The sequence below is a fragment of the Kogia breviceps genome, chromosome 6 (genome assembly GCF_026419965.1).
Source record: "Kogia breviceps isolate mKogBre1 chromosome 6, mKogBre1 haplotype 1, whole genome shotgun sequence".
NCBI classification, from domain to species: domain Eukaryota; kingdom Metazoa; phylum Chordata; class Mammalia; order Artiodactyla; family Physeteridae; genus Kogia; species Kogia breviceps.
Window position 1 is genome coordinate 44,782,503 of NC_081315.1, and position 12,525 is coordinate 44,795,027.

The window sequence follows — 12,525 nt, forward strand, 5'->3', positions numbered from 1 at the left end:
GTGTTATGAGTGGTCACCTACCCTCGTCCGCGTCATACATATTGGCAAACGGTTCCCGAGCTCCTAACTCTAGAAATCACACACGGAAAGGCGCGCAGCGGTTCCAACATCCGCAGCGTGAGGCGAAGTAATTTCCGTCTCCGGCGTTCCCAGAATACTCTGCATCCCACACGAAGCTCCGCCCACAAAGACGCCAATTAAGGTCTGCGCCTGCGCGAAGGGTAGGTTAAGCTGTGTTAAGGGTTAGTATTGTGCATGCGCGATTTGTGGGCTGAAGTTTCCCGTGCCTGACAATGAGGACCATTCGTTACGGTTTGAGTCGGATCCAGCCAATGAAACTTTGTTTTTCAGTGTTGTTAATAATGGCACCTAAAAAAAATAAAGGTCAAGAAGATTTAATAATAAAGGGTTTAGTTGTAGCCATGCTTTATTTTTTTCGGTTCCAAAAACTTAAAAACACGAAGCTTTAAAAAATGATTTCTGTGTACATAAATCATAGTCAAATTTTTTAAAATGTTTAAGAAATATTATTTTTAATGTTGTTGCACAAATAATGACATCCCCCCAAAAATAATAAAGCCAAGAAGATGTATTAATAAAAGATTTTAATTGTGGCCATAAGTCTGCGGCATTAGATTTTCTATTTTCCAGTCCGAAAGACAAAACAACACGAAGCTTTAAAAAATGTGATTTCTTAGCGGCAGGTAGTGCCAGCGGCGGCGCGTTGAAAAAGCTTGAAAGTGGATAAACCCTCACTCACTAGCCCATTCGGCCAACCCACCCCAGTTTAGGTGCCCGGAGCAAAGTATCTCCGCTTTAAGTGGGCTCTCTGACCACAGAGCCTTCATCGCGAGAACTCACGAGATTAGACGCGGGAGGAGGAGCTGAAGTGCGACGCTGAAAAGTGACAGATCTCAGCTAGTCCCGGGCTGTCGCTACTGTTTTACGCAAGTCTGGGGCCACAGAGCACGTGCGAAAAGGTGGCTCAGCCCCTTTGCCCACGCTCGCGTTTCTCATGCTGCCCGTGGGCCTCACTTGTAGGCTGCTGTGCAGCATCCTGCGGGGATCTACTCCCACGATAGCGCGCCATGGCCTCAGGGAGACGCTCCTCGAGAGGAGATGTGCGGCCAACTCCACTTCCCGGCACCCATCCGGCCTGGGATGTGGGCTTCCCCGTGGCGCGACAGCGACTGGGGATAACCAAGAAAGGGCTGACATGGAGGAGAGTTTTCTGTTCCCCGAGTACGTCCCGGATTCGGAGCCCGCAGTGACCCTCCAGGACCAGCTGCGGGAGCTGCAGCAGCGGCAGCAGGAGGAGGAGCGACGGGTGCTGCAGCGGCGGGAGGAGCGGAGGCAACAGAAACTACGCACCGGCCGGCGGGTGCACCCGGTTGTGGGGCACCCGGACGCGACAGTGCCGCCCAGCGGCCTGAACTGTTCGGGTTGCGGGGCGGAGCTGCACTGCCAGGACCCGGGAGTGCCCGGTTACCTGCCCAGCGAGAAGTTCCTCAGCGCGGCGGCGCAGGAGGACGGCGGGCTGGCGCAGACCGTGTGCCAGCGCTGCTGGCTGCTGGTGCATCACCGGCGCGCCCTGCGCCTGCAGGTGAGTCGCGAGCAGTACATGGAACTGGTGACCGCCGCGCTGCGGCGGCCCGAGCCCGCCCTGGTGCTGTACATGGTGGACCTGCTTGATCTGCCCGACGCCCTGCTGCCCCACCTGCCCGCGCTTGTGGGCCCCAAGCAGCTGATCGTGCTGGGAAACAAGGTAGACCTGCTGCCCCAGGATACTCCCGGCTACCGACAGCGGCTCCGGGAGCGACTGTGGGACGACTGTGCCCGCGCCGGGCTCCTGCCACCCCCTGGCTACCGAAGGCCACAACACCCCAGCGGGGACCGGCCACGGGACGGGGAGGAGAATGCGAATCTTTCGCCCAGGTCCCGCACGGTGCTCAGAGACGTGCGGCTCATCAGCGCCAAGACTGGCTATGGAGTTGAAGAGTTGATCTCCGCGCTCCAGCGTTCCTGGCGCTACCGCGGCGACGTCTACCTGGTTGGCGCCACCAACGCTGGCAAGTCCACTCTCTTCAACACGCTCCTGGAGTCCGATTACTGCATCGCCAAGGGCGCTGAGGCTATCGACAGAGCCACCATCTCCTCTTGGCCTGGTGAGCCTTAGGACGCCCGTCCCCTTCGTATTTTTAAAAAATATTTATTTGGTTGTGCCTGGTCTTAATTGAAGCGGGCAGGCTCCTTAGTTGCAGCACTTGGGCTCCTTAGTTGCAGCAGGCTGGCTTCTTAGTTGTGGCATGCATGTGGGATCTAGTTCCCTGACTAGGGATCAAACCCAGGCCTCCTGCATTGGGAGCGTGGAGTCTTACCCATTGCACCACCAGGGAAGCACCCTCCTTCGTTTTCTGAGAAGCTGAAAGTCTGATCATAGTTCAGGCACCCAGTCCTATATCCTTCCTTAATGTACACCAGGGGCTGGCTGGAGGCTTCCTTTAAAAATTCTCTACCTACTTCGGTCACATTTCTCTTTTGTGTCAGTTTAATGCTTGGAAATTCAGTACATGTTTTAGTAACTTTCCAATAGAAATAATTAGAGTACTTCTAGGTACCAGTCACTGTTCTAGGCACTAGATGAACCAGGGGACAAAGCAGTGTCTGCTCTCTTGGAGGTTGCCCTGTAACTTTAGTTCTTTGTATGTTTCTCCAGAAAGTCCTTTTACTTTCTAAACTTCCTCCACCCTTCAGTCTCACTCTTCATATCTTGAGTTTAGTTAGGAGAGTACTATACAGATTTAACATTTGAATAATTCACTAATGCAATATATGTGGCTTTGTTGGAAAGAAATATCAACTTTGTGACTTTAAGAAACGTCTGTAGTAATTGCAAAATGGGTCCTTCTGTGACCTGTTTGTGTCTAACAGTTGGCAAAGTGAACTACTTCATTTGATCCTTTGAAACCAGTGTTGAACTTTGCTTGATAAGCTGTACTTCTCTGTCAGGGACATTGGTTGACTTATACACAGAAGTGCTTTTATACCGGTTAGGAATATGCAGAAGATGGAAAAAGATCAGGCCTATAGATTTGGCATTCAAATCCTGGTTGAGCTTGTGGGCCGATTTCTGAACCTATTGCCTCTTCTGTAAAGTAAGAATAATTTTGTGGAGGGTTGTCATGAAAGTTAAGAGAAATAATCACAGTATCCAAGACAGTGTAGATCCTCATAAATGTTTTATTCCATTTTCTTGTACAACGTTTATAACAACTTATGCATTCTTTGGTATTTCAGGTACTACATTAAACCTTCTGAAGTTTCCTATTTGTAACCCAACTCCTTACAGAATATTTCAAAGGCAAAAAAGGCTTAAAAGAGATGCAACTGAAGCAGAAGAAGATCTTAGTCAGCAAGAACAAAATAAACTTAATCTCTTGAAAAAGCATGGTTATGTAGTAGGTAAGCATCTTCTATAGGAAAACTCTTCCTTAGGTCTATGCTAAAATTTTCTGTAGAACAACCTGAAATAGAGCTCTCTGGGGCTAGCCAGTTTTTGTGGGGAGAGACACTTCCTCTTTCTGGAACATAGAGGACTTTTAGAGGCAAGGCTACTGTTTGGAAACCCAGAATTCATTGTGTTGGGAAAATTGAGACAGTAGATACTTGGAGAAATCCAGGGAAGAAAATGCAAATAACTGCCCATCTGGCCACTGTCAGCAATAGAAGCATTTTCACTTAAGATACCAGCCCCCTCCTTACACACCAGTACAAGTTGTTGACCTGTAGCAGGTTTAAATTGGATTGTCCTCCTTTCCTTGGTATCTCTTTACAACCTTTCTTTACTAAAAACAGTTTGATTCCCAACACTCTCCCCCTTCGCCCAGTGTGCACAGCCAGCCACACATACTTGATCATTGCAAGAGTCTGACTTCCACTGCATTTAGAAATAAAGCAAAAGTATCAATGTGGTCTCACTTCCTTCCAAACACCACTGTTAGTCCTAGTAACTTCTTCAAGGCAAACATAAGAACTACCTGTCTTGAGTCAAAACCTTTAAAGGAGTGTCTACTAACTTCAGTATAACTTGTTCTAGGAAGAGTTGGAAGAACATTCTTGTATTCAGAAGAACAGAAGGATAACACTGCCTTTGAGTTTGATGCTAATTCACTTGCCTTTGACATGGGAAATGAACCTGTTATGGTTGCAGATAAATCCACCAAACGAGTAGAACTGACCCCACAAGATGTGAAAGATGCCCACTGGTTTTATGACACCCCTGGAATTACAAAAGAAAATTGTGTAGGTATTTAATGTCTTTTAGAAACATTAACTTTTAATTTCAAGAGTACTGTCTCAATTGGCAGAAAAAGAGGTATCCTTTCATTTTAGACTCAGTTCTGATTCATGCATAGAAGTGTTTCAGGGATGAATCTATATGCCATCAAGTACTGTATGCCATTTGGTAGAAGTCACTGCTAACAACCTACTTCTAGCCTTGTGGTTGTTACCTTAGTTAGGGAGACATTTACAGAATCCTAGATTTTGAGGTTGGAAGAAATCATAAATATCACTGCAGTCCAGCCACCTGTTCCATGCTTGAGTTCCCTCTATAACATATTCACCAGGAGGTGCATCCACCTTGAAATGAAGTAAGGAGTTACTCACCATCAGCTGAAGAAGTGTCACCTCACCTCCCAAGGTCACCCTGCTCTTTATACTGAGCTGAGCAGTGTCCCTGTAATTTGTACCTATTGTTTCCCAAAGGTGTATGGAACAAATATAATATCTAGTTCCCTTTGCTAGACATTGAAATGTCTAGCAAATGTCCTCTCTCTTCCTCACTCTACCCTTTTCTTCTCTTTCATTAGTTCATCCAACAAACATGGAGCACTTACTGTGCTGACATAATCCAGATGGTTTATCTTCATTTCCTATAGCTATTCTGAGAATAGGCTATGAACAAAGGACCCTTTCCAGAATGAATTCTAATTTGTTTTTGTTCCTGAAAGTATGACACAAAGAACTAACTTTCTTATGTAAGTGCCCTCAGATGAACCTAATTTAGAATAGGATCAACTCTACCTATCTTGCCCTTGTATATCTTTTCAGTCCAGTTGCAGGATCTCCCGGGCAACTTTGATTTTATCTTAAATTCAGCCTATATCCTACATATTTGTTATATCTCAGAACCTTTTATTCATTTGCAGTTTTTTTGTTGTTGTTTTTAAATTTATTTATTTATTTATTTTTGGCTGGGTTGGGTCTTCATTGCTGCGTGTGGGCTTTCTCTAGTTGCGGCGAGTGAGGGCTACTCTTCGTTGCGGTGTGTGGGCTTCTCATTGCGGTGGCTTCTCTTGCTGCGGAGCATGGGCTCTAGGCATGCGGGCTTCAGTAGTTGTGGCTCACGGGCTTAGTTGCTCCACAGCATGTGGGATCTTCCCAGACCAGGGCTTGAACCCATGTCCCCTGCGTTAGCAGGCGGATTCTTAATCACTGTGCCACCAGGGAAGCCCTCATTTGCAGTTTTTATCATTATCCAAGTCATTGACTGAATCAAGTGTGTATCCAGGATACTGCCTTTCAACAGATCCACTAATCAGCTTCCTTTGAATCTGGTTAGTGACCAGGTTCTAATTCACCTAGTTATCTCTGTATATCCCTGTGAAACAACATTAGATTCTTAGATACTTTTCCTTCTTTTGCCTCATCAGAATCACTTATAGTTTCATTCTCAACATTTGATGTACCTATATAGATCTTTTAACTTTTTTTTTCCTCTCCTAGAATAATTGTGTCCAGTCTTTACTTCCTTAGCAATCCAGAACTTCAGAGTAACTGTACTGCTTCCTAGTAATGTTCTATCACTTTATCTTCAACTCATTCTTCAGTTTTAGGCTCAGTTAGGTCAGGGATAGCAGTTACCCCAGTCATGTATATCCTCTTGTCAATTAGTCAGAAAGGCAAGACTTTGCTAACTTGCAAATTCAGATTTGCTAATTTGCAGTGAGACCCTCAGGTTTTTAGATATAAGAGTTCTCTCAGGCAGTTTGATTTTCTGTCAGTTTGTTGATATATTTATTTAATGCCTTGAACCAGTGTTTCCCAAACTGAACCAAGGAACTCTATTGTGAAGTATTAGGGTCTCTGCTAAAAGGGTTAAACTATTTCTTTACTGCACGTGGCTTTTAATGTGCTTTTTCAAGCACAAATACTGAAGAAAACTACTCACAGCCCCCTTACGTATTCTTTTGTGAGTCTCCCTAGATATCTCATATTTTGTTATCTCCTTGTTATTTTTCTTAAGAAGCAAGTTCACAAAAGATTTTTAGCCATTTTTTTACTTTCTCAAAATTTTTTAAATCAGAGTTTGATTCCCGAAGTCTTACCAGAATCTTGTACCGCCTGGCTTTTCTTTTCCAATTTCTCTAGTCTCTTTAGGAACTCTTCATCCTTAGAAGCCACAGGATTCATAACTTTCTCTCATTTTTTTTTTGCTGAGTATTTGGAGGAAATAAGGAAACCAAAGACTGGAATTTAGAAAAGCTTCTTCAAGCTCTTTACCTATTCCAAGAATGGGGTGATCATTTTCATTTAATGCATGCATAGCTGCCACTAGGACAGAATATAGCACGTTACCTTACCTTTATCTGAAAACTACTGCTCCCTAGAAGGCTTGATGAGAGAACATATTTTCTCTCCTGGGATTGAATCATCGGTGTTTTCAGTTCACAGCAAATTTCACAGAATTCGGAGGATGCTGCTGTTTCATATTCCTGTAAAGTTATTTTGCCATTACTCAAGATTAAGTTGTGAAACAAGAGTAAACCCATCTATAAATTGATTCATTTAGAAAGAATATATGAATCTTATGTGCAGCAAATTCTAAAATACATACTTTGATTTATTGTGAAGCCTGGAATATATAATAACTTTTTATCTTACAGGTAAAGCACGATATATCAGACGTCATTGAAAGTAATTCTCTAAAAAAAATCTGCCCTCTGCTTTACAGATTTTAAGTCTTCTAACAGAAAAAGAAGTAAATATTGTTTTGCCAACACATTCCATTGTTCCAAGAACTTTCGTGCTTAAACCAGGAATGGTTCTATTTTTGGGTGCCATAGGCCGCATAGATTTTCTGAAGGTAAGGAAAGTCGGTACCATTGAAAAATGACTTTAGTATTGGGATTTACTTTAAGGAAACAGATATACGATCAAGACTAGCAAAATGTTGATAACTAGGTCATGACTATGTGGGGGTTGGTATACTATTCTTTTGTGTGTGTTTGAAAATGTCTATAATAAAAACCTGGGATAAAGAAATGGGGGGAAAAAAAGTAATAGGTCTTAAAAAACTATATCTTTAATAGGCAGTCGAGTGCCCCATACAGCTTGGAATTAAGCAAAGATACTTTCCCTCTCCTGTGGTATTGTCTTATGTGGAAATCAGAGGTCGTACCTTTAAGTGCAGGGTTAATATGCATTAAATAAATTCCACGCTCTTTATATTCCATGATGTGTATACTTTTATAGATGTGTTTTTGGGTTTGGTATTCATTTACATAGCAGCATCACTCAGAGATTTTAGAGCATCTATACAATTGATCCCCGTTTTACCAAAGGAGGAGAAAAATGGAAAATGAAACATGGATATGTCCAACAACACTGAATGCAACCTGCAAGCCACTGCCTTAGCACACTTCTTGGTTTTGTGTTTGTTCATAATTTGTTGGAAATTTAGGCTTACACACTTAAAACCTTATGTATTTCCATAGAGACCATAGAATGTTAACATTTTAATCCAAACTTTACACAGGGACACTTAAAGCAGACAGTATTTTCTTTTGTTTTTTATAATAGACGTTTGTTTGTTTTTTTTAAGTATCAACAAACCTACGGAAGGAATCATAGTTTTATATAAATGGGTGAAATGCAGTGCTTCTGCCATATTTTGCCACTCCACCACCTTGTTTTTTTTGGCTGCACTGCAGGGCATGCAGGATCTTAGTTCCCCAACCAGGGATCGAACCCGTGCCCCCTGCAGTAGAAGTGCAGAGCCCTAACCACTGAACCACCAGAGAGTTCCCCCAATTTTTTTTTTTTTAATCATACCTTGAAATGTACTGGTTTTGCAAGCTTTTCATTATATAAAATAAGTTCCTTCTTCCTTTCTTAAGGGAAATCAGTCAGCTTGGTTTACAGTTGTGGCTTCCAACTTCCTTCCCGTTCACATTACTTCGTTGGACAAGGCGGACACTATATATCAGAAGCACGGGGGTCATACGTTACTCAAGGTGAGGCGACACGCTTTGATGGTTGCATAGTTAGGTTAACACACCCTGTGATAGTCCCACGGCCCTGCTAAAAAAGCCTTTGTTGGACAGAACCATCTTTGTTACACCATCAGCTAGCTCTCCCCTGATCTTGTTCACCTTGAGGATTCTGACTATAACGTGAGGTGGGCTCCTAGAGAAAAGGGAGGTTGGAATGGACCAATCCTAGAATAGTGACAGAGCTGGGTTTTCTCTAGGTGACACTGTCCAATATTGTAGCACCATGTGCCTATTTAAATAAGTTAGTTAAAATGAAATAAACTTTAAAATTTAGTTCTTCACTTGTACTAGCCACTCTTCAACTGCCTAGCGGTCACCTCATTGCAGAAAGTTGTGCTGTATACTGTGAGTGAAGAGAAGTTACAGATTTTCTCACAACTGGGTGATGCTACTGGCATCTAGTGGGTGGAAGCCAGAGATAATGCTAAACATAATGCAATGCACAAGACAGCACCTCACAACACAGAATTATCAGGTCCAAAATGTGCGTAGTGCTGAGTTGAGAAGCCCTTGTATGAGTGGAAAAGCTCTCCTCCCAGGTTCTTAATCCCAGGCACTTAGAGGTTATCGTACCTCCTCTCTCATGCTTTACTTGCTCCTTCCTTTGACCTGTTAAGCAGTGTGTTAAAATTTCTCTGATCTTTTTTAAAATATTTATTTATTTATTTATTTATTTATTTATTTGGCTACGCCAGGTCTTAGTTGTGGCACTTGGGATCTTCATTGCGTCATGTGTGTGGGATCTAGTCCCTTGACCAGGGATCAAACTTGGGCCCCCTGCATTGGGAGCACAGAGTCTTAACCATTGGACCACCAGGGAAGTCCCTCTCTAATCTTTAAAAAACAAAACAAAACTCAGTGTCCCGCTCATTCCTCCTCTTTACAATCAAGCTTACTCCTGCTCCTCACGTCCCATCTCTGCAGTCCCTGTTGTGCCCTTTCTATGCCACTGAAATTGTTCCAAGTTCACCAGAGACTGAATAGGGCCTGTTTACAGATCTTTAACCAGACATGGGTACACACTGTTGGCTAGTGTGTAGTGTATGACAGTTAAGATCTCTGGAGCCAGGCTGGGTCCAAATCCTACTCTGCTCCAGCACTTAACAAAGCTGTGTGACTTTAGGTAAGTTTCCTTTACCTCTCTCTGTTGTACCTACACCACAAGGTTGTGGAGAAGATCAAGTGCAAGGGGACTGTTGTCACTGCTACGTAAGTATTTGTGGTGATGAAGATTATGGGACATACCTACTGCAAAAATAGCGGGTATGTCCAATGCAGAGGTGATTTACCATGAATTAATGCTCATACAACTGCAAATAAGTCAAAACACAAAATACACACCCGCCCTTCAACAAGGAAAAAACCAACCTGACTTGGGAAGTAAATGCTTCTTTCTCTCTGGATTCCTAAGAAAGCCAGAATGAAATTAAAACTCCATCGAAATAACTGCCTTAAAGTTAATACTCCAGAGACACGTAGGATTTGCAGGGTAGGGCTCCACCCCCATGCATCTGTGTAGTCTTCAGAGTGGACTCACTGATACTTCTCAAAACAACACTGAGGCTTCTCTCCTGGTGTAATACACATGGTTCTTGGGCTGCTCTGTGGCTCATCCTTGCCTTCTGGTTTTCTTACTCACCTCCCAAGTCAAAGTCAATCCTGCCTCCTAATTATCACTGAGACCAGCCTCATCGTCCAAACTGTAATCTACTTTCTTTAGGCTGTTTTGAGATCCTTAGGTATTTTCCCAGCTCCCAGTTTTACTGCGTTCTGCCCGCCCTACCCCACCACAGCTGTAGTTCTCAACCAGGGTTGACTTTTACCTCAAGGGAACATTTGACAAAGACTGGAGGCGTTTTTGGTTTTCACAACTTGCTGGATGCCGAGCAGAGGCTGCTAAAAATTGTGCAATGCACAGGACAGCCTCCCGAGACAAAGAATTATTTGGCCCAAAAGGTCAATAGTGCTGAGGTTGAGAAATCCTGCACTACGCAGATTTTACCAAAATACAAAGCAGCCCACAGTATTCTTTTTTGATGCTTTTCTCTTTCCTGCTTATAATTCCTTAGTAGTTCCACATTACTGAGAGAAGTCTAAACTGATAGCCTCATCACTAATGCACACACACACATAACATACTCTGTGCAGTTAAACTACAGTTCTCTGAACTCATTATCCTTTTTCCAATTTCTGTGTCTGTACATGATACTAACCTGGGATACCTTTCCACTGAGTTAACTTTAATCTGTTTTTCAAATTCTGCTCTTGATTAATGTTTTCTTTGACCAAACCACGTTCATGACTTCCTTCACAATCACAGTACTTAGTAGATGCCTCTCATCACGTTTCTTACCTTGTAATTTATTTACTTGCTGTTTCCACCTTCTGATCTCCTCGGGGGTAGGGACCATATAGAACATATTGTCATAGCTGTCTTTGTGTCCTTAGTGCTAAACACAGAGAGATCTGTTAATAAACAGGTAAATTATTATCCATTTACTTCCAATTCATGGAAACACCTGTAAACATAGAAGTGAATCTTACCCATTATCCATGTACTCTTGAGAGGTGATGAGGCAGGGATTAATCTCTGTGTCCAGCCAGGCCTGTAAGAACTAAGGTGTTTGGAAGGATGTTGCTTTAATTGCCCAAAATTATTGTCTAAAGCTTTATGGAGGACTGTAAAAAGTGTAAGCTAATAAAGCAAGATTCTGCTGTCTGGAGGTTACCACCAGATGGATGCCCGCACAGGGCCCTTGTCACTGGGATCTACAGGCTTCATCCCATCCAGAGCTCCCGGGTTTTTCATTTGACCTAGGAGTGACTTGAGGTTTTTTCAACAGTTGAATGTTTAAAAGGATTTTATTCTTGATACCTGTACAGTATTATCTTATCAGTGCCTTACTTAATATTAGAGTTATCAGGGGTTTAATTTGAACTTCCAAATATCTTCATCTCCTCCCAATGGAAGGTTCCAATGGGTGGAGAAGAAAGAATGGCAGGATTTCCTCCTCTTGTTGCTGAAGACATCACATTAGATGAAGGACTTGGGGAATCTGAAGCAGTGGCTGACATCAAGTTCTCCTCTGCAGGTAATTTTACACCAAGCACTTTTTTATTTTTTAATTTGGCCGCACCGCACGGCATGTGGGATCTTAGCTCCCTGACCAGGGATCGAACCTGCATCCCCTGTAATAGAAGCACGGAGTCTTATCCACTGGACCGCCAGGGAGGTCCCTACACTAAGCACTTTTTAAAAGGTGAATAAAGTAGTCTTACTGACTTTTAGTGTATTTTTATACAGATGTGCCTTAACTGACATAAGCTGAATATTTTAAGGAATACATACTAGATTATTCATAAGATGTAACCAACTCTGAAAATAAATCTGTACCTTTTCACAAATGCATTGTATGCTTTTAAAAAATAGAGTGAAAGACAGCAGTAGCCTCCCTTGGGTTTCCATTTTGAGCTGTGTTTAGTGTTTTTAATAAGATAGCTGCTAACACCATCTGTGTTCTGCCGTGTTCTTGCATAGGCTGGGTAGCAGTAACGCCGCAGTTTAAGGACAAACTGCACCTCCGAGGCTACACACCTCAAGGAACAGTTCTGACGGTCCGGCGCCCACTCTTGCCACATGTAGTTAACATCAAAGGAGAGCGCATCCAGAGAAGCGTGGCCTATAAAACCAAAAAGCCTCCTGCCCTTGTGTACAATCTGCAGAAAAAGAAAAAAAGATAAATATATGAAGCTGACCTGTTCACATTGAAGATTAACGATACAGAACATACTGTATACATTGCATTGCATTAAATATTGCTATAATAAAGCCCTCTGCCACCCTTTTTAAGATACCAAGGACCATGCCTCTTTTTAATGAATTGAGTTTGTAAACACAAGTTATTTTTTGGTATGGTATGTATATGTATCTATGGTTCAAATATACCTAAAACGGAGTTCTGCTACATTCAGGTTTCTCCCACTACTGTTTTTTGAAACCAGATGGCATTTCTAATTTGGAGGCTAGTTGAGAGAGCAGCTTAGCAGTTGGCATATGAAAAAATGGCAGAAAATCAATTTCTCCAAAATACATTGGCTTAAATGAGATAGAAGTGAGGAAGTGGCTTTGCGCCACATAGTCATCCAAGGACCCAACTGGGGGAACACGCCGCAGCTTCCATCTCTGGGT

At 42.9% G+C, this 12,525-nt stretch overlaps 2 protein-coding genes across 5 annotated transcripts in view; one reads left to right on the forward strand and one right to left on the reverse strand.

Moving 5' to 3' along the window:
* POLR2B (RNA polymerase II subunit B) overlaps nucleotides 1–886 on the reverse strand; it is a 50,578-nt gene extending 49,692 nt beyond the window's left edge. Inside the window, exon 1 of one of the 4 annotated variants that reach the window (XM_059067152.2) lies at nucleotides 22–886. In XM_059067152.2, coding sequence (XP_058923135.1) covers nucleotides 22–40 — 19 coding nt within the window. In that variant the 5' untranslated portion in view covers nucleotides 41–886. The remainder of the gene's footprint in view (nucleotides 1–21) is intronic. The other 3 variants (XM_067035748.1, XM_067035746.1, XM_067035747.1) reach the window with 3 other exon arrangements.
* On the forward strand, nucleotides 865–12,190 carry LOC131758723 (nitric oxide-associated protein 1). The gene is made up of 7 exons (XM_059067160.2): nucleotides 865–2,165; nucleotides 3,298–3,462; nucleotides 4,097–4,302; nucleotides 7,016–7,147; nucleotides 8,181–8,297; nucleotides 11,308–11,428; nucleotides 11,875–12,190. Exons 1-7 carry the CDS (start codon nucleotides 1,016–1,018, stop codon nucleotides 12,075–12,077), a joined length of 2,094 nt encoding a protein of 697 aa, XP_058923143.1. The 5' UTR covers nucleotides 865–1,015; the 3' UTR covers nucleotides 12,078–12,190.
* Nucleotides 12,191–12,525: the final 335 nt, after the last annotated feature.

Bases quoted from the DNA above. Each gene is read 5' to 3' on its own strand.
- LOC131758723 (XM_059067160.2), top strand. From the start codon at position 1,016: ATGCTGCCCGTGGGCCTCACTTGTAGGCTGCTGTGCAGCATCCTGCGG. The intron at 7,148-8,180 runs GTAAGGAAAGTC...TCCTTTCTTAAG, and splicing joins GCCGCATAGATTTTCTGAAG to GGAAATCAGTCAGCTTGGTT. The intron at 11,429-11,874 runs GTAATTTTACAC...GTTCTTGCATAG, and splicing joins CATCAAGTTCTCCTCTGCAG to GCTGGGTAGCAGTAACGCCG.